This window comes from Pipistrellus kuhlii, unplaced genomic scaffold (genome assembly GCF_014108245.1).
Source record: "Pipistrellus kuhlii isolate mPipKuh1 unplaced genomic scaffold, mPipKuh1.p scaffold_m20_p_11, whole genome shotgun sequence".
Classification (NCBI taxonomy): Eukaryota; Metazoa; Chordata; class Mammalia; order Chiroptera; family Vespertilionidae; genus Pipistrellus; species Pipistrellus kuhlii.
In genome coordinates this window covers 25500933-25523551 of record NW_023425416.1, presented here as the reverse complement: position 1 = coordinate 25523551, position 22619 = coordinate 25500933, and the positions used below count along the sequence as shown (strand labels likewise).

Sequence of the window (22619 nt, the reverse complement as noted above, 5' to 3'; positions counted from 1 at the left end):
GTGATGCCGGATGGGCGGAACTAAAAACCCAGGTTTATCCTTCTTACTACCTTACATTTAAAATTCCTCCTTTCTTTTCCTTATTCTTCTGTATGTTATGTATAGTTAATAATATTATTAAATTAAAATTATTAAGAGTTCATTCTTAATTTCTTAAAAAGGGGTCAATTTTGAATACTGATATACTGAATACATGTTATTACTTCTCCATTATTGCTTCTATAGAGAATGAAAAAGTGAGAAATAATTTTCCAAATTTATTCAAGGCCTCATTTTGAAATCGGAAAGCTGGTTAGTAAATAATTTTAAAATAAGTTAATTATCAAATGATGGATACCAACATATTTACTTACATAGGATTTTCAACTCTTAGAAACCAGTAATAGAAAATAAATTTAATTACTAGTATATACACTTGAAAGAAAGTTAACTTGAAATAACTTGCACTAACTCCACAGGTAAATTTAGCTAGCAGACATACATCCTATTGAACGCAAGAATAACCTTTGAGGACATTTAAGATTTTCCTTCTTTAATTATATTCCACTTATTGGTGCTAATACGTGGCCCCTTTCCTCCTCCAAGGCAGTTACTTAGAAATCCTTTATTGCTGTTTTCCACTGAACATAGCACAGGCTGTCACTTACTAGAGTTCTGAGAGGATGACACATGGGTTCAGAGGGGACTGCAGGTCAGAGAGGGCTTCCCGGTAAGCATTCTGTTTTAAACAAGTGTGCATGGCCTCTTTGCCTTTGGCTCTGTTTAGCTTCATTGCATTCAGTTTGATTAAACTATTTAAAGTTTTTAATTTATTGAGTGCTTCAACCTGAAAAATAAGTTTCCCCACCACCAAAATTAATTCATGATTAAAAATAATACAAAATACTATGACACAATTTGATCATATTAATCAGCAGCCACTCAGAACACATCCCCAACCCCCCACACACAAACCAGCTAAAGTAAAAACAGTACTTGGCTTAGGAAAAACAGATACAACAGCATAAAAAACTTACTTTTATCACTTGTTACTTAAAACATCATTTTTCAAACTTTCTTAAACCCTTTTCTTAAATGGGATCTTATCAATCAGGAAAAAGAAAAGGGACATAGATTATGGATAAAAAGATAAGTATAAAACTTAAAACTACATAGAACTCTGCAACTCATTAAGTAATATAATTTAAAACAAAACTAACCTGAACCACTCCATTTAGAAACTCCGTAGTTTAAGAGGAAAATTTATGTACAAGTAACTTGGGGTTCCTAATATTCAACCTTACTACCTGCTTCTTGTCATCATTCTTATATGACATCTTCTCAGTATATTCTCTTTCCATTAATAGTATGTTAAAATGGATTTTTTTTGTGTAATAAATAAAAATACAGACACAGTATTTTTTGTCCAAATCTAAATTAATGACTTGTTTTTATAATGAGGGCACTGGCTATCAAAACTTTTGGCTCAGAGCATTGGCCTGTAGATTCAAGAGTCCGAGGTTTGATTCCAGTCAAAGGCATGTACCTTGGTTGTGGGCCCAGCCCCAGTGGGGGGTATGCAGGAGGCAGCTGGTCAATGTTTCTCTCTCATTGATGTTTCTAACTCTCTATCCCTCTCCCTTCCTCTCTGTAAAAAAAAAAAAAAAAAAAATCAATGAAATATATTTAAAAAAAAAACAACTTATGCAAATAAAAAAAGTTTATGCAAGAAATACAAGGTCAATCAACAATGGCCAACTTAATCAAAACTACTGTATTTAAAAGGTAACTTTATCTGACTGAGGGTCTTTCCATCATGTTACATAAAATTCCCCTAAGTCAGCTTGGCCAACCACAAGTCAAAATAGTTTATCATATGGCATTAAAACTGGAAACAACTAATGATAAAAACAAAGTATGCATAAGTTGTATATAACAAACATATAAAATATGTATACAAAAAAACATTATGAATACCATGGCTTGAATTTCCATGAACATGAGATTTATTTTACATATTTTCATTTTCAAACTCTGCTCCTATTCAAAAAAACTACTAAGACTCTGTAGGGAGGTGAATTCAGGCATACAGTTTTTACACACAGGCTAGGGGCTTACACACAGGAAACTGGGAAATTTCTATTAGCTTGATGATAAAATTGAGATGGCTGACCAACCTGCCAAGTTAGTCATCTGTCAAAATCACAGACACTTCGTTTCTCAACAATTCCAGAAGCTGTACAAACAGTGATGAAAAGGGAGCCAGCTAAAAAGTGGGCTATGCAAACAGGAACTTTTAGAAGTATTTCAAATTTTAATTTCTTCCATGTTTGTACAGTTGGGAATTTTCATGCCCCATCACTAATGTGTTGATATCCATTTCCTGGAACAGTGTCCTGAATACCCATATGGCCATAAATGCTGCAACGTTTTTAGCTTTACAGTGAAAACAAGAACTGCCATGTAAAGGGTAGTCTTCCCCTTGCAATTCTTCAGTATAGATAAAAAAATAAGACTAATATAATCATACATATGTCATATGATTGCTGTTTTAAAAGTCAAGCTGAGGCCCCAGAGAACCAAGAAGATGTCCAGTGTGATTTGAGCATATGAGTGAAGCCAAAGAATTAGAGACTTCATCAAGTGTGGCCTTACAGATTTCGACAACAAGTCTGAATTTTTATTCTCCATGCAATAAAAATTACTGCAGGGATTTTAAAAAGGGAAATGGCATAATACACCTACATTTTAAAAACATAGTAACTTTCTCTGTAAAGAAAAGGGGTGAAGGCGGGGGGGAGAATGAAAAAAGGGTGCAATTTAGGATGTTAATGAAGACATACAGGTAAGAAGGTAATGGATGAAACTAGGGTGGTAGCCATGAAAACAAGATACATAGATAGGTATGAGATAGATTTAAAGGGACTATAAAATTAAGGGGATTAATAGTATCAATCTCAGATTGTGAAGAATAAATGGCCCATAATAAGTGCTTAGCTATTATTACCATCATTAAAGGGCTTTCCAAAAAGGGAGGGATCAGATATAATTCATTTCAACATGAATTAAAAGGTCATCAATATTAAAATTATCTCTGAAAACCTATGGGAGTTTCTCTGGCAATGCAAATAAGTTAGAAAAGTGCAGTGGCTATGAATTTGCTTCCCTGCATTCAATGCTTCTGCTAAAACTACCATCCATGGACTTATAGAACACCTTATCTATCATTGAGGTATTTAATATAGCATTGCTTCTGAACAAGAAAATGAAATGCAGCAATGGGCTTGGTGCTCATGGAATTCACTGGTCTTACCATATTCCCCACCACCCTAAAGTAGTTGGCTTGATAGAACAGTGAAATGGCCTTTTTAAGACTCAGTTACAGCACCAGCTATGTGGTAATACCTTCTAGAGCAGGGGCAAGGTTCCCCAGAAGGCTGAATGTGCTCTAAATCAGTGGCCAATATATGGTGCTGTATTGCCCAGAGCTCAGGTTCATGGGTCTTAGAATCAAGATGTGGAAATGGAGATGACACCACTATTACTCTCATGGTAATCCACTGGCAAAACTTTTGTTTCCTGCTCCTGTGACCATATGCTCTCCTGGCATAGTTATCTTAGTTACAAAGGGAAGAATCTTCCACTGGAAGACACACAATGATGCCATGGAACTTGAAGATTCCTTTCCAGCCATTTTGCAGTCCTCATGGGAGAACAGGCAAAGAAGAAGGGCGTCACGAAGCTAGCTGGAGAAATTGACCCTGACTACCAAGGTGCAATTAGCCTACTACTCCACAATGGAGGTAGGGAAGAATACGTCTGGAATATAGATCACTTGGTATTATCAGGCTCTGTGATTAAGGTCAATGGAAAATTATAAACCAATCCAGGCAGGACTACACTCTTCAAGAATGAAGGTTTGAGTCATTCCAGCAGGTAAAAAAAACCACAACCAACTGAGGAACTTGCTAAAGGCAAAGGAATTACAGAATAGGTTGGAAGAAGGTAGTAATAAACACCAGCTATGACCATGTGACCACTTACGAAAATGAGGATTGTTATGAATATCTCATTTTGTTATGTGTTTGTATGTGGTATGTTTTTAGAAAATGTCTGTTTCTTCTTGCTCTTATTTCCTTATCACAAAACATAAGATAAATTGACTTTATATTAGGGTATTTAAATGTTGTTAATTTTACATCATAGTATTTAATTTACAGTATATCAAGGAGAAGAATAATCACCATTCAAGGAACCTCCTCTTCTGGGAAAGAGGTCATTTTTTTCTTTTAATATATATTCTATTGATTTTTTTTTACAGAGAGGAAGGGAGAAAGATAGTTAGAAATATTGATGAGAGAGAAACATCGATCAGCTGCCTCCTGCACACCTCCTACAAGGCATGTGCCCACAACCAAGGTACATGACCTTGACCGGAATCGAACCTGGGACCTTTAAGTCCGCAGGCCGATGCTCTATCCACTGAGCCAAACCAGTTAGGGCGGTCACTCATTTTTAATTATACTCAGGGTAGTTGTATCAGGTTAGGTGAAATTTTGACCTTGTTATTGCCCTTATTTGGAGATTAAGTATGATTTAACATTCTGCATATGGATGCTTCATCTGCCATAGTTAATTTGACTGAGCAATGGAATGTTCAGAAATTTATCCAAAATTATTCTGGGTGTGTCTGTGAGGGTGTTTTCAGGTGAGATTAGCATTTGAATCAGTAGACTGAGAAAAGCAAATTGCCATCCCCTATGTGAGGCTTGGGCCTCATCCAAGCATGAAATTTTGAATATAACAAAAGGCATACCCTCCTGTGAGAAATTCCACCCGTCTTATTGCCTTGAATGTGGACAAAGGTCTTTTCCTGTTTTTGGCTTGAACTGAAACATGGGCTCTCCTTAGGTGCCACGCTTATCTACTTTCAGAATATTGGCTCTCCTGGATCTTCTGCTAAAATTGTTGAAACTTCATTTTTTTATTTAAATTTTTATTTTTAAAAATATGTTAACAAGATTCAGTTACTAAAACCTCTATAAGTAATGAAATGGAAGAAATTATACAATTTGTCAAGTTCCATGTGGCAAATTGAATATGAAGATTCTCATCACTGATGTTTCTATCTCTCTCTCCCTCACCCTTCCTCTCTGAAATCAATAAAAATATATTTAAAACAAACAAACAAAAAACAAGCTGATACCTGCTTGGAAAGCACTTTCATGTGCCCTACGCTTCCCCGGCAGTACGCTTCAAGGATGACACCAAACTGTATGGAGATAGCAGGAATGTGCACTTCTGATCTGCAGAAAGTTAATATTATGATGGTTTATCAAACACTTCAGATTCACCAAATGAAAGTAATGACTTCTTTATTCTATTACTAGAGGCCCAGTGCATGAAATTTATGCTCTGGGGGTGGGTGGGGGGGTAATCCCTCAGCCCAGCCTGCACCCTCTTGCAGTCCGGGACCCCTCAGGGGTTGTCCACCTATCGGCTTAGGCCCGATCCCCCTGGGCCCAAGCCAGCACTCAAGACATCCCTCTCACAGTCTGGGGCTCTCCTAGCCCAGGACCCCTTGCTGCTTACTGCGGCGGAGGCAGGAGAGCTCCTGCCACTGCCGCTGCCTCGCCAACCATGAGCTTCTGGCTGAATTGGGGGAGAGGGGGGAGAGGGGAAAGGAAATGCCGCTCAAACAGTAGCTGGCTTGCTGCTTCTTAGTGCTGGCCCCGCCCTCCTGCCCACTGGTGGGGTGGGGGCTAGCCAGGAGAGGGGCCATGGGAGGTTGAGGCTCCAGCTGTGAGAGGCTGAGGGGTTGTGGTAGTGCCCCATCCCACCTCTTCCCCACCTCTGTGGAGATGCTGGGACCACGCAGCCCTCTCTCCCACTGTCTCTGGGGAAGGGGAGCACTGGGACCAGGCCTGCACCCCGCCTCTCCCAGGGTGGCAAGGCTTGGCCCTCTCAGCCCCAGCTTTGTCTGGAAGGTCATCCAGAAGGACATTTGGCTGTCCTCTCTAATTAGCATATTAGCTCTTTATTATATAGGACTAGAGGCCCAGTGCACAAATTTGTGCACAGGTGGGGGGTCTGGCCAGCCCTCTATGATCAGGGCAGATGGGGGCCTCAGGGCCAGCTGGCCAAGGGGAGGGGACGTGGGAAGTTGGCCAGCAGATCCCATCCCTGATCAGGATCAGGGGAGGTGATTGGGGGCGGGGTCAGTTAGGAGGAGGGGTCACAGGAGGTTGACTGGCTGGCTGCAGTGAGTGTCATGGCAACCTAGTTCCAGTCATCCAGTCACTTGAATTTTATATATATGGATAAAATTAACTTATGATGCCAACCAAATGAAAAAAAATATCCTCTTGCTAAAATATTTTAGTGAGATTTCAATTCTTTAAACATCATAGTACAAAAAGGTATGAAATTTTATAGTTACTTAATTCTTCCAAGAAATCCAAATATTTTACATATTACCTTATTTGCTTTTTAGAGTGAAACGGTAATATTACCAATTTAGAGATATTTACAAAGATCTGACTCATCTCACACAATTGACTAAATCTCTCAACTAACTTCTATTCAATTTTTCTCACTTAAATAATGTTTATATATTTGAAACAGGAAGGAATACCTTAATCCCTGAGATGTTTGTAAAACACTTAACTTACCTAAGGTGCCAAAATAGGAACTGCCCTATCCTCCGATTAGCAAGTGCTCTTTCTAATAGGAATCTAGAGAGGGCACAATCGAGAAAAGGCTCATATTTTAAAACTTGCACCAGTTGTAAAAGATATTGCGAGAGTTCTTCATCACTGAAAAAAACAAGACAAACAAAACACACACAGTAAGTCACTTAACATCCTGTGCCAGAAAAAGATCCCTTCCTATCAAACTACTGAGTATTAACTTTCTGAAGCACAATGGTTCTTTTGGGTCAGGCTTGTTGCATGCTTCCATTCATTTTAGTAACACAAGAAAAGCTGAAGATTTCAGCAAGAGGGAGAGTGGAAGGGAGCAAAGCACAGATATATGGGGCATTTTTATTAAATTATTTAGGATGAGACAAGAGATGATTGTACTTATAATCGGCCAGAGTTATAATAAAATTCAGTACTAACTTCTGGTCATGTTGAAAATGTTGTGTACTCAGTCAAGCAATCATTTTAAAACTATGCCAGTACTGTGGTAATTTATTTTCCTCTTCTATGATTAGGATTAAGTAATTCTTTCTCCCAGATAATGAATGTACAATTAAAATCTTAACTTTAAGTAGTCTGAAGGATAAGAAAATGAGTGCATTTGTGAGTACCGAACCACTGAATTAATAAAACATAATATCGTAATTAACATGAATTGAATTAATTAAGGTTAGTGGTTCTCTATTGGATGTCCATCCCAAAACCATTCACATGTAAACGCACTCCCATCAGAGGCAATTCCAGTAGTCCGGTAAGATATGAATTTCAAGTCCACAACTTACAAGTAAATGCCATAGATTTCCACACAGTTTTGACCAAAGGGGACTGTACAAGAATATTCACTGCAGGATTGCTTATAACAGACAAATCAAGAGAAAACTTAAAGTGTTCCTCAATAGGGGAATGAAATAATTAAGACATATCCTTATAACAGAATATTACACAGTGGTAAAATAAACTACATTTATAATGAGAGAGACTGACCTTAAAAACCTAATGTTGATTTTTTTTTTTAAAGCGAAGTGCAAAACAATACACACAGCAAAACACATTTGTGTGAATTTTAAATGTATTATATTATCATTCTGTATGTATATTTTTATAGATATAGAAGTGTGGTAAAGCAGAAAGTGTGGTATAGAAGGATAAATATCAAATTCATGATTATGGCTGTCTCTGGAAAATGAAAGTAAAAATCAGGGCTCAGTTAGGAAACTACAAGGACTTCATCTTTAACTGTAATGTTATTTACTTAAAAATTAAAATTAAATAATCATTACAAAATATTAACATTTATTAATTCTGAGTGGTAGATAGAAGTTAACACAGCATGCCTAACTGCTATCCTTTGGAAAAGGTTGGCCCTTGGCAGCATCTGGAAACAGATTTAAAAGGCTTTCTACCCACCTAACAGAAAAGAGTAGCTCAATGTGCTTAACTGTGCAAATAGTATATTTTATGTTACATACCCATTTTTCTTCTGGAACTCTAGAATTTTGGTTTGTGCTAGATAGAGGGTGCTTATGTGATTAGCAACCAAGTCTCTAATGCTTCCCTTGTAGACATTTCAAACGTGTGTTTTCAACTCATTACTGGGGGAAATTAAGTGTATTTAGTTTGATTCCACTGGGAAAGGAACCTTAGAAACTTGCCTGGTTTCCTCCAGACTTTGCCCCATGAATCTTTTTCCTTTGCCAATTCTGCTCTGTATCCTTTTGCTGTAATAAATCATAACCAAGAGTATGATTATATGCTGAGTCCTATGAGTCATCCTAGTGAATCATAGAACCTGAGGGTGATCGTGGGACCTCTGATCCAGTATGTTTTGTTTTACAATATAGAGTAAATGCAGAGAGAGAGGAAGGGAGAAAGAGAAAACAAATGCTTTAAATTCTGAATAATTTCTACCCTTTTGCTTTCTTATTAGATATTCAAGCAGGCATTACCGTCTCTATACACACCCAAGTAATCCCTTGCCCCCCAAAAAGCCAACTGCAGGAGATACCTCATCTGTCGCAGGCAGCCTACAGCATATTCCCGAACATACTGATCTGGATAGTTGAAATCTAGAAGCTCCAGGGCCTCCCGAGGAGGTAGTTTAGGCCAAATCTGAAGTAGTGCCTGAAGCTGTTTAAAAATTGAAACTGGTTCAGAAATTATAGGGGTTAGGAGAAGAGATGGGTCAAAAGGAAAAGCATACTTGAAATTACAGAGGCCTCAAAAATCCATTCCTGTTAATGTGGCACAATAAAGACTGTCACAGTTGAAATATTCTATAGATAGGCAGAAAATAAAAGCTATTAAATACTTACTTGGAAATAGATGATGCACTGAATATATGAATTCTACAATCAATGACCATTAAATAATTTTAAAAGAAAGAGAGGATGAGGAAGAGTACGTGTGCACAAAATTATCAAGAAATACTTAAAGGTAAAATTCAAAGTACAAATATAGGTGGCAATGCTCAAATTAATGAGTTATTTACATGTAAAGTTCATTAATAACAACATAAAATTATTTTTAGGGAGTTTACTTTTAACTCTTAATATTTTAAGAGAATCTAATGACTTGATGTAACTTTTTATTGATCATAACATGCTTAAACCCTAAATCATAATAAGTAACTCATTAAAAATAAATAGTACCTAAGTTGTTTATTTTTATAAACAAGACAAATACAATTAGTCTTCTACTTGCAGATGCCACTTAGAAATGGTCTAGATTTAGGATAAAAAATAATCCCTTGGGGAGATAAACTGGGACTACAGGTAGAGGGCAGGTTTGGGTACACATGGCCACATCTTTGGAAACCTGAGTTCCAGAAAGCACAAACTTCTTGAGGTTTTGTACAAGACTTAGGCTCTAAGAATTTAAGAATTAAGAATAATGTTTCTTTAAAAAAAAATACAACTTTTATTGATTTCATAGAGAAAGGGAGAGGGTGACAGAGAGAGAAACATAAATGATGGGAGAGAATCACTGATTGGCTATCTCCTGCTCGCCCCATATTGGAGACTGAGCCTGCAACCCGGGCATGTGCCCTTGACTGGAATCGAACTTAGGACCCCTCAGTCTGAAGGCTAATGATCTAGCCACTGAACCAAACCAGCTAGGGTTCTCATCATTGATGTTTCTTCTTTATTTTTTAAAAATATATTTTATTGGTTTTTTTACAGAGAGGAAGGGAGAGGGAGAGAGAATCAGAAACATCAATGAGAGAGAAACACCAATCAGCTGCCTCCTGCACACCCCCTACTGGGGATGTGCCTGCAACCCAGGTACATGCCCTTGACCAGAATAGAACCTGGGCCCTTGAGTCCGCAGGCCGACGCTCTACCCACTGAGCCAAACTGATCAGGGAACATCACTGATGTTTCTCTCTCTCCCCCTCTCCCTACCGCTCTGAAATAAATAAAAATATATATAAAAAAGAATTAAGTAAAAATAGTTTGTATTTTATCTGCATCTTATCAGAGCACAGCTCGAGACTCATCAGGACGCTCTTGGCAAGAGCTCTTTCCTCATGTTTTTGATATGTTGATAGCATGCATTCTTATCAGGGATGGTTACGGAGAGCAAAAAAAATTTTTGTTAATTATGAATGTAGCACTCTAAAGCTCAACCCTATGTAATAAAATCTTTGTCTTTAATATTTATCTTGTTGGTTATTACTGACATCAGGTCCAAGGAGAAAACACAAAACGCATACAAGAAAGTTACAAACTATGGCAAATAGACGGCAATGAATGGAAAACATTCTCTCAACTGACTGCCCCAATCTCGAAGTCATGTTGTGAGAGATGGTCTGTTAATACCTGCAAGCTGCCTTGTATATGTCATTTGAACTGTTATGTGAGATTTGGGCTTTGAGAATTAAATAAAAATAGTTTACATTTTATTATTTAATTCTACAAATTATTCAACTTCTCATTAATTATGTCGATGCCCCCCCCTAAAATCAGTAATATCTGAATATCTAATAGCTAAGTTAAAAGGTATTTTCTTGTATCAAAGAAATTTCAAGGTTTACTAAAGATAATTTAAGAAATCAACTCAATTTTTCAATTGTTATATATTTACAGGATAGCTCTTGAGTAAGTTTTAAAGATTTTATTGCCTTGCTATTAGTATACACTGATATAAATTGATACATGTAAAACTTAATATACATAATTACATGAAAAATTTTCAACAAACAGTAAAATGTTATTTTAACTTTTACCTACCTTAAAATTTTGTTTAATTATTCTTAAAAGTTGCATTGAATAAAAATAAGTATACTTGTTATTCATATAGTTTAAAGCATACATTACATAAACAGACAGATACTTGTCTGTGGTATCAAAATCTCACGGGAATGAGGCTATAAAGAGACTTAAAAAGATTCCCTCAGAGTGTAATATTTTAAAAAGTTTGAGAAATACTGGTTTAAAGATATAAAATACCCACCCCTTCCCCACTTTGCTCAAGGCCATAAAGGACCAGCAGTCCTCATTATGGAGAGAGGAATTAGTGGGCACCATTTCCTGAGGGTCTGAAACAATAGTAAAAAAAGCTCCAGCATCTTGAATTAACACTTGGAATACATCACTCCACAAAAACAATACTGCAAAGGGTAGATAATACTCTTAATACTTGAGGTTCAACTATGTTGTGGGCTAAAAACAGCCCTACTATTGAAAAGTAATTAACTTTGGTAAGATTATTTAAAAATCAATTATATAAACATAAATAAATTACCAAAACCCATCAATTTAGTTTACGGAAACATAGAAACCAACAGGGAAGGGAAATAATCGGACTCAGCCTTATAAATAGTAAAAGCAATGCTGACTAATGACTTATCTGCGTGCTGCAAAGACCATTGAAGCCCTTTCTGCATTATGCCAACAGTATTTTCCTGTGGATTAATGGGAGATTACTCTTCTATAGAATTTTCATCTATGGCCTATACCTGTAGAATCAGAGTACAAACTATGCACCAGGCTTCTGACTCACTTTTTAAGGTAGGTTTACTGAAAATACAATTTGCATTCTTCTGTACCAGTTTACTGTAACTGGCAATAGGGCAGGGTTGAGAGAAAAGCCAAACCACATTACTTTTTATTCTATTAAAAAAATTTTTCTACACTACTAAAAAAAGAAGATTGGGATTGTGAAATTCATGCTTTCACACACTTGTTTCCTAACATTTAGGTGTATCTACTTGAGTATTAAGTTGCACTACTAGCTTTCTTTTAACATCAAAATGGAGGATGTTAAACTATCTGAAAATAATGCTTTAGATTCCCTCATGGAAATCAGATAAGCATGCTAAATTCCTGAATATAAAAATCACTGTCTGTAGGGTACAAATAAATATTAACCATAAATTAGTTCATTCTATTTTCTGACAGTTGACATACAATAAAACCTTTTTCTCAAATATCTTTTACGTATACAGCAAGAAATATTTCCTACTCTATAATTTTATACAAAATAATATGATGTATTTCTTGGTGGAGGGTAGGATCGGGAAGTACTCAGAAATGAACACTACCTATGAGAAGTAGGCAAATGTGCCAACTAAAAAAATATTTATATCTGGTATGCCACCATTATGAGGGCTCACTGAAAACTAAGCTTGAATTTAAATAAGATGTAACAACAATAAAACCTATCTAAAGGACAAAATTAGTTCTTTTCAGAGTAAGTAATGTGCATGTGGTCTAACTATAGAAACAGTTTAAACAAAGCCCATAATAAATATAATTATATAACTGTTCAAAAAAATCATTAAGAAATAAACTCAAAAGAAATCCTTTCTATACTTAATTTGAGAAGGAAAACTATAACAAAGATTTTAAAAATGCATTTGATTAAAATAAAATTTTAAAGTCATCATAGAATTACTAAACCCAAAAAACTCTTTAAAAAAAAAAACACTGGGTGAATTCAACTAAGTAAAAACTTTGATTATTTCAATATTCCAAATGTTATCTGTTCTGATTACAAACAGAAAAAGGATCTTTCTATACATCTTTTATGGTCAATTAAATTTAATAAATGCTGGTGCTTTTTGAAAGTCTTAAAAAAATAAAAAAAAGAATTAAAATTTAGTGGCCTTTTAAAATGAAGCAAATTCCCCCCCCCCTCTCTATTCTGCCTAAAGGCAAACATTCAACTCTGCCAAACAGAAATAAACATTAAAATTGAGCTGAATGGTTATGTTCTAAAATGTTAACTGCCACAAATGGAGGTCATTTTCAAATAATATACTCATTTTAGAACAGCCACTGCAAAGGATCTTAAGATTAAAACTTTGGAGTTCACTGACCTGTTAGAAGTAACCCAGGACCTAGAACCTGTCAATAATTACTGTGTGTGTGTGTAATTATTATTACCAAAACCATTGTTTTTATTGAGTTTAGTGAAAGGTATAGGAAATCTACACAAAATCTGGGCTTTTTAAATTTTACTTTCTGGACTACTACTTAGATTATATATAAGAGTTAAAATCTCAAAATTTCTCCTATAGAAAAATAGCCAACCTATACACATATACCTACTATATAGGAAAGGACAACTTACACAAAGACAACAAAGTAACATATACTCCCAAAAAGTGTTATGGAAGTGATCTTCTGTTACCTGAGCAACATCCTCAAGTTTATTCCACTTGATCGACAGTAATAACTTTGGCAGTGACTGTGGGAAGTTCTCTCTGCAGTCTTGTCGTAAAGTCCAAATAAGATCCATTTCATTCTCACACAGTTGAGACAAGGGATCCCTGTCCAAGATTTCCTTCAGTACAGCAAGAAACTTTTTTCCACCCCGACTCTAAGAAAGTAAAATTACTCATTATAAAATCGAATTGTGCAAACATCCCTGGCAAACACTTAGCAAATTTTATACAATGAATTTATAAACAACTTATCAGCTTTAACATGTGAGATACCTAAAATAGAATTACTCAAAAAGATTAATAAAGATGAATTTTCCTTTTAAGGTTTTTATTGTCAAATATAACATCTGTAAGCAAAGAATAAAGGAATGAATTATTCTCAAGCAGTTTTGAAAAAAGAAAAATATTGCTTCCTAAAAATCCATATGCAAACACTAGGTGGCAGAATTGCAATCTGGATTAAAAATAAGTTATTATTTGAACTAAGTTTCTTCTTTAATTTTCAGTTCCTATGGAAACACACACACACACACACAAAAAAAAACAAACAAACAAACAAACAAACAAAAAAAACCAAAGAGATAAACCAAACATATTAAGTTTTGAAAGAAAAGTAGCTCTGGCCAGGTAGCTCAGTTGATTGTGGCTGCATCCCCATATGCAAAGGCTGCAATTCGATCCCTGATCGAGGAACATACGAGAAGCAACCAATGGCCCTCATAGATGTGGCTCAGTTTGTTGAGTATCATCCTATGCACGGAGAGGTAACTGGTTCAATCCCCGGTCAGGGCACATGCCTGCATTGCAGGCTCGGTCCCCAGTGGGTGCCATGTAGGAGACAGTTGATCAATGATTCTCTCTCATCATTGATGCTTCTCTCTTCCCTTCTCTCTCTCACTTCCTCTCTGAAATCAATAAAAAATTTTTGTTTAAGTCACAGGAGAGCCTGAATGAGCTGCCACTGGCCAAGTCTCAGTCATTTTTGAAAATCAAAATAAATGACAGTGGTTAATTATACATCACTAAATAAAATGGAAATCATGAGTCTGTATTACTATACCCTAAAAAAAAGAGTGAGCAAAAAATGGAGAAGAAAACCTCTTTTATGATATAAGCCAACTAATAAATCCAACAGGAAAAATAAATTTTAAATTCAGCACTTGGCAAACTACTGTAATAATATTGATTCAAGCAAGGTATGTTAATATTAAAACAACTGGGTGAAAATGTGAATCAGGATGTCTACTTGGAGTCGAAACACGCCCCCATAAAATATTTATTAACTTTATAGAGAAAAACCTAGCAGATCAAATGATAACAATTAGTATCAATATTAATCACACCAATTGACATTGTTGCTTCCTGATAAAATTCAGTAAAGAAGAACACTCCATTACTTCCATAGTATTCCTGTTAAAAATGCATAGCTGGTTTTTATCCATTTGATCATAGATAAAACATTAGGCAATCCAAAGTGAGTGACATTCTACAAAGTAACTGGCTTGTATTCTTTAAAAAGTCAGTTATTAAAATAAGGAAAGGCTGAGCAACTGCTTTAGAATGAAGGAAACGAAAGACGCACAATAATGAAATACAACAAATAATCCTGAGTTGGATCCTGTACCCAATAAAGGACATTATTGAGACAACTGGCTAAATTTGAATGGAATGTGTAGTTTAGACAACAAAACTACAAGTGTTGCTCAGTGGGTTGAACACTGTTCCATGCAACAAAGGGCTGCCAGTTCGACTGCTGGTCAGGGCACGTACCCAGGTTTCGGGTTCGTCCTGGGTCAGGGTGCATATGGAAGTCAACCAATTAATGTTTCTCTCTCACACTGATGTTTTTGCTCTCTTCCCCTTTCTCTAAAATCAATAAAAACACATTAAAAAAGGAAAAGAAAATTACAGCCTCCTCATTCAACTGAATAGTATTCAGAGTATTATTAATCTATGATATGTCATAGCGTCCCTAACAAACTAGCTGAACTTGTGTTTATCGCAGAAAAGGGCTTAGCATGTGGAACACAGACCCCTACAGACAGCTGCCATTTAACAAAACATTAGAATGTACATATGCATGAGTACAGTCTTCTGTAAGTTCATTGCCATAAGTGAGATGAAGGTAGCTAATAATAAGCACAACTTTATAATAAGAGTTATTTAAAAACCTTGATACTTACTGATACATTAGCACTATCGCTGCTTGCAATCTCAGCTGCCTTTTCGATAATCTGTTTAAAAAGTTTAAAAAAATCAATTTTGGCTTTTGTATTTATAAAATTTTAAATATAAAAGACTTCACTTGTATATACAGTCTGGCATTTCAATGCTTTATAATGTAAACATGAATTTGAAATGCAAAATGGTATTGTGCAGAGATTCACAATCTTTAAACTTCAGAAAACTAGGAACCAATGACATAACTATAAGGGACTGTGACTCCTGGGATGCACTAGGAGTGTCTGTAGATAAAGTGAGCAGTGGCTTGCATACAGAGGTGGGGAAAATTTTTTTTAATATAGGTAAATGTCTTCTGATTAAGAAAATAAAAAGGTATGTGAGCGTTACTAATGATAAACTTTTGTCATTTGTCATGACTTTTTTTCTGAATTAACAGATATAAAAAAACCTAAAAATATTTTTAAACCATTAAGTTTAAAAGGGCTCTAATTATTAAAAAGCTGGAACCCCATGAATTCAGGAAGAAGATCAGTTGTAAAGAATGAGAATCTCTATCTGAGTTAGGTAACAAGTTAATAATTTGTATCCTCATCTGTAAAATGTAAGGATAATTCCCAATCTATTTCATAGGGTTTTTATAATAGTAAAATGAGATTATAGTTAAGCAATAAAAATAAAGTTGATTTGAAAAGCAAAATGCCTGTGAGATTACAGAAGAAAAAAAAAAAGACATGAAAAAGAATATGGGGAACTTTCACTTTTTATATCTGTATTATTTGATTTGGTGTTTATAAAACACCAAAAAGTTGTACTATTAAAGAAAACCCAATAAGTATAAATGTGTTTAGACATATTTAAAGACTAAAATCTTCATCCCAAGTTGATCTTCAAAAACAAAAAAAACTTTAGTGACCGAATGAAGAGGACTTAGGCAACACTGAAGTAACACATTTTTAAAAAATTAAACTCCTCTTGATGTATTATATTAAAAAGATTTATACTTGCACAGGATGTTATATTTGTAAAAGTGATTTGAAATGCGATCTCATCCGATTTCAAAAAAATTATACCTGATTGTCAAATATACCATAATTAAACACAAAAATAGGGACAGCTAGGCCTATTTTATTACTATGCTAAGGAATACAGCCATGGCATAAATGTACCTTTTTTACTCAATATACACTAAAATAGAGGATTCTTGACATATTTAGGATTTCTATTGTAAGAATCACAAAGTATTACTGATCAGAAAAACATTTTATAAGAATCTGAAATGAAAAGCTATTTCTTAGGTGGATAAAATTCAATTAAAATACAAGTAAAGGAAAAAAACTCTAAATTATATATATTTAATTTACATACTTTTAAAACCTACTCTCTACAGGTCTGGTAGTGTTAAACATTAAAACACAATTAAGTTTATAGGTGGAATAATTTAAATACTACTTAGGATAACATCAACTTTTAAAGGTAGCCATTCACAACTGGATTAAGGAAATAAAAGGAAGATTATTATTTGAGAATTTGCTCAAAGATTTTATCGTAAATATCAGCAATCATCCCTGAAACAAAGATACTAAACCTGAAGATAAAACATATGCAGCTTACTTAACTCTTTTAGCATGTAAATTAGGCATACTATGATACTTTTCTTATCCTCAAGACATGCCAATTCACACTAAGAAAATGGGTTTAGAAACGGAAATCCTTGCTATAGATTCTACAAAAATAATAGTATCTACCTTAGGAAGGCCTGCTACAAGTAATATTCTACATAAATCATCTTTTCTTGAATCCCAACTCTAACACAGCAGTTATTATGTCTTTAATCTCTGAACCAACATGCTGGCATATTTCACTTGTTCAGAATTACATCTAACTGCATTTATTGCCCTTGTAAACTGAAAAACAAACAAACCAAAACCCCTGTGAACAATTATGATTTCCTCATTTTATAAATGAGGAACCAGAACTCTAAAGATAACATATCTCACTGGGTCAGTGACAAAGCCAGGACTAAACAGAGTTGACTCCAGTGATCTTTCCACTGAACAAGCTGGCAATTTCTGCGATGTTTTGTAACAGAAATAGAAATAGACAAATAGAGCTTCAACTATACACCTTCAGAAACAGGAACTAATAATTCAATTATTTCACACATAGTGGCCCTTTAAATAATAATCTTACCTTATCAAAGGGAGGGTAATAATAAGGTTGTTTTTTATTCTCTGGGAATCTGATATGCAAAGCTGTTGCATTCTCAGTATATGGATTTGTTTGAACAGTTCCCATTGGATTCAACATTTCTTCAAGTTCATCTAAAACATGTAAATAATTTTGATTCTTAAAATATATTTTTGAAAAAGAAATAAAACTTTTACAGATTTAAACCATGAAAATGATTTTAAAAGTGTGTCACCTAAGGAAGTATAGCAGACAATTTTATCAGTAAACCTCTAATTTTCTGTTAATGCTTGGCACAAAATTTGAATCTGAGTTTATATACATTTTTAAAATGAAAAAATTAATAAAAAATTAATAGCTACATGGCATCATTCTTCAATTTGGTAAGTAGTCTCAATTTTGGGGGGAAAATTTTAATTGAAAATGTCCTTCCTCCATCAAAATTAAGGGCCCAGCACCCTGGCTGGTGTGGTTCAGTTGGCTGAGTGTCTTTCCATGCACCGAAAGGTTGCCAGTTCGATTCCCTGTCAGGGCATATGCCCAGGTTATGGTCAGGTTGCACATAGGAGGCAACCACTCAGTGTCCCTCTCCTTCCTCCCTTCCTTCCTTCCTTCCTTCCTTCCTTCCTTCCTTCCTTCCTTCCTTCCTTCCTCCCTCCCTCCCTCCCTCCCTCCCTCCCTCCCTCCCTCCCTCAATTCCTTCCTCTACCTCTCTCTTCCTCTCTAAACTCAATAAAAAACACTTTAAAAAATTAAGGGCCCATAGAACTCATTATTTCATCAGTATAGATAGACTTCTTAATCACATGTAATCTGATTTCCATGGTCATCACAGTACCATGAAAACTGGTATTTTCAGTCATCAATGACATTCTTTTTGACAAACTTAATGTTCCTTATTATCCTGTAACTGCTGATACAGTTAAACACCTTCTCTGGCAGTTTGTACAACTCCATTCAAGTGGTATTCCTTTAACTTCACCAACTGCTTCTTTCTTCAAGGCACTCCTTCCTCTTCTCCACCACTCTAAACACAGTTCTGTGCACAGTTCTATGCACAGGAATCTTAGAATTTCAGTGTTTTCATAAAATCCTGGAGTTCATTAACTTTCTCATTTCAAGCTAAGTAAAATGTTGGAGACATGAAATTTAAGATGAGAGGACACAGCTAGCTCCCCCTCTCTAAACTAATTTCTCTTTTCTAATACTAATTTTTAAAAGTTACCCTTATACTTCCAGAGAAAAATCTGTCTAGGCCTAATGTCCAGATAGTATGTATAATCAGAATTATCTCCCAAAACTACAAAATCTTTTTAATTCCATCTTTACTGGACTGAAGCAAATCTCATAATTTATATACCTCTAAAGCTACCTTCTTGGCAAATTATGATCTTATATTTGCTAACCAGTGGCATTATACCTATTTGTCCTACCAAATGCAACCTATCTAAAGTCAAATGTAGCATTTTAGTATTCTTATCAGCCCCAAACTTATGGGGGCAACCTTGCTTAAAAGTGATCACAAGAAAAAGCAAATGGAGAGAACAAATTAGTATGATCTCTAAAAGAACAATATGAGATTATCAATATTACAAATGTGTTTGTTCTTTGACTCAATAAATCCAACTTTGAGAATTTACTTTAAATATATACCTGCACATAAGCAAGGTTACTCATTATAACTGTTAAAACTATCACAACATAACTCTGCTTTTGTAAAGAGAAAAGGTCAAAAGGCCAAAGAGCAGAACACTACACAGAATATGCTATTTTATGGAAGAATGGGGGGAAAAATAAAAATCTACTTTTATACTGCCTAGTATATACATGAAAAATTCTGGAAAGACACAAAAGCAAACAATAAATGTAATGATATGCCTTTTAATTATGACCTAGGAACTCAAGGTAACAGATTTATAGTTCATTTCTGACTTGCTCCTTCTACTGGGCTAAATGTGACAATTCTAGAGCTGATACATGCAGAGCAAAGGTGTTCACTTATTATTGTTCACCGTACATTTTGTTAGATGATAAAGTTAAGTTCATGGTATACCTAGTTCATACCACTAAAATATTTTCTAAAAATACCAGTCACATTGCTTGATGATTCTGGAGAACATGTGTGAATCTAAATTCAGATTTTCAAAAAAAGAATATTTCTGAAATGCATAATTTTTACCCTAATGGTGAAATCATAGTTCCTCTTAAGAAATGTGTAAATGCACATTGCTTTCCTATAATTGGGGAATTAATGTGATTAGTGAAAATTATTGAAGGTATATGCAGGAAAGAATAGGAACACAATATGCACACATAAAATATTAGAATGTAAGACAAGTATATACATTCATAAATAACTAATTGTAATTTATGTACAAAACAATTATGTGTGTGGGTGTGTCAAAAAAAAACACCTTCTATGCTAGCAACTACTAATATATGAACATTTTTCAAATGTTTGTCACCCACAAAGTAATTTTACAATGCTAGTTCAAAATTTTATTAAACATCTATGAAGACAGAAAAAAAACCCAAAAAACACCACTTATATAATGCAAGTTACACACTAAAAATGTCCAACATTTGGGTAAGTATAGAGTAATGAGAAGAGCCAAGCAGTCTTTTGTACAAATCCTAGGTTTGAACCAATTATGTAAGATTGACAGAGGTTCACTTTTCTCATTTGTAAAATGGAGATAAAACCATTGACCTGATAGGAGTACTCTGAGCTGTATGTGAAAAATATAGGCATGTAGAAGGTGCTCTTCTTAGCTCAAATTTCAGGCTAAAGCCAACTAATAAATAAGTGTTTTTATTATTCTTCCCATATTAGTGAATGTTCCTTCTACTACTATAGAAATCAGTACAAGTTGCAATAAAGAAAAGACAATGTTATAAAAAAGACATTCCTTTGAAGAACTTCTCAAAAAACTTAAAAATGTAAAATGCTTACAGCATGAACACATTCATTGAACACAATATATGCAGACACAAATAACTTTTTGAGTATATTAAAATAACCTATGGAGCCGAAACCGGTTTGGCTCAGTGATAGAGCGTCGGTCTGCGGACTGAAAGGTCCCAGGTTTGATTCCGGTGAAGGCCATGTACATTGGTTGCGGGCACATCCCCGGTTGGGGGTGTGCAGGAGGCGGCTGGTTGATGTTTCTCTCTCATCGGCGTTTCTAGCTCTCTATTTCTCTCCCTTCCTCTCTGTAAAAAATCAATAAAATATATATTTAAAAAAAAATAACCTATGGGAATTTGTTTTAAAATAAACAATAAAGATATGAAATGATGGTTTTACTAAACTGAAAGAATAATGAGTCAGAAAGAAACATTAACTAGTCCACATGCCAAAAGTTATTCTTTAACACTAAGAATTAGAAAGTAAATCTTACCAGGAAATGAAGACCAGCTGTGCAATATTATGTCTCCAGATCTCAACTGCCCTTTAAAGTCAAAAACCATCGTATTTACCCATGCTACAGGATAATGCTGTTGAAAAAGATACAATTGCATCAATATGCTAAGAATGAATTTTAAGGTGTAAACATGTACTACATGTCTTTGTTCCAATAATCTTAGTTCTAGTAATGTCTAGAGTTCTAAATTATCCCCCACCAAAACAAACAAAATCCCCCAAGATATATATTATAAAATGTTCAATGTCTTTACAATGGTTGAAAAAAAACCCTAAAAACCAATGAAAGTTTCACAAAATAGTATATCTAAAAAATGAAATGATGTTGTACATCCACTGAAAATGAGGAGAAGCTTTTAATGATTAAAGAAAATATATCTAATATATTGTCTGTCAGGTTATATGTTTTAAGACCTTTCAGCATATATAACTAGAAGAAGGCAATGCCTCTAGATATCATAGAATTTATTTATATGTCTAAAAAGGAAGCACTAAGCTGATAGGACTTTTATGTAGACACTTAAGGCTAATAAGTCAGTGTATCAAAAAACCTTATTAACCCTCAAATGCTTTGAGTAAAAAAATTCAGTATCAATGGGGGGGAGGGGAGGAGAACGGGGAGAAGAGAAGAAAGACTAAGCAAGTAACTCTTCTGTGACTTCTTTGTGAAAATTTTATTTTGAAAAAATTGTAATAACCAGCCTAGCAGGTGTGCCTCAGCGGTTGACCACCGACCTATCAACCAGGAGGTTTGATTCCTGGTTAGGCTCCATCCCCAGTAGGGGGTGTGCAGGAGGGTGCCGATCAATGATTCTCTCTCATCATTGATGTTTCCCACTATCTCTCCCTCTCCTTTCTTCTCTGAAATAAATAAAAACATGTAGTTCTTAAAAATCATAATAATCAGAGAAAATATTTACATTCTGATGTTAAGAATTCTATATAAAAGTCTAATATGTAAATCAACTGAATGGTGGAACAACCGGTCACTATGACAAGCACTGACCATCAGGGGGCAGATGCTCAATGTAAGAGCTGCCCCCTGGTGGTCAATGCACTCCCACAGGGGAAGCATTGCTCAGCCAGAAGCCGGGCTCATGGCTGGCGAGCCCAGCAGTGGTGGCGGGAGCCTTTCCCGCCTCTGTGGTAGTGCTAAGGATGTCTGACTGACGGCTTAGGCCGACATCCCGAGTGCAAAAATTGTGTGCAACAGGCTCCTAGAAGTATATAAATCCATATAGATAAATGTAATAATTGAGGCATAAAATTCTCTCAAAAAACTCACAACTTTTTATAAAGAAGAGAAATGATTTGGCTCAGTGGATAGTGTCAGCCTGCGGACTGAAGGGTCTCAGGTTCAATTCTGGCTAAGGGCATATGCCTGGGTTGTGGGCTTGATCCCTAGTAAGGGGTGTGCAGGAGGCAGCCAATCAATGATCCTCTCTCATCATTGATGTTTCTATCTCTTTCCCTCTGC

At 35.2% G+C, this 22619-nt stretch overlaps 1 protein-coding gene and 1 long non-coding RNA gene across 11 annotated transcripts in view; both read right to left on the bottom strand.

The window, feature by feature from the left end:
- The window catches only part of PIK3CB (phosphatidylinositol-4,5-bisphosphate 3-kinase catalytic subunit beta), a 105135-nt gene that overhangs the window by 16649 nt on the left and 65867 nt on the right, over positions 1-22619 (bottom strand). For 8 of the 10 annotated variants that reach the window (XM_045579244.1, XM_036431299.2, XM_045579247.1 and 5 more), the window contains 9 exons: positions 21120-21216; positions 17722-17852; positions 15531-15581; positions 13314-13502; positions 8686-8807; positions 8333-8398; positions 6651-6794; positions 5186-5285; positions 648-826 (listed from right to left, as the gene is read on the bottom strand). In XM_045579244.1, the coding sequence (XP_045435200.1) occupies positions 648-826; positions 5186-5285; positions 6651-6794; positions 8333-8398; positions 8686-8807; positions 13314-13502; positions 15531-15581; positions 17722-17852; positions 21120-21216 (1079 nt within the window). The remainder of the gene's footprint in view (positions 1-647; positions 827-5185; positions 5286-6650; positions 6795-8332; positions 8399-8685; positions 8808-13313; positions 13503-15530; positions 15582-17721; positions 17853-21119; positions 21217-22619) is intronic. The other 2 variants (XM_045579246.1, XM_036431302.2) reach the window with 2 other exon arrangements.
- LOC118715297 lies at positions 19726-21113 on the bottom strand. The gene is made up of 2 exons (XR_004986840.1): positions 20973-21113; positions 19726-20739 (listed from the first exon to the last, which is right to left on the bottom strand). It is a non-coding gene; the product is annotated as an uncharacterized LOC118715297 (long non-coding RNA).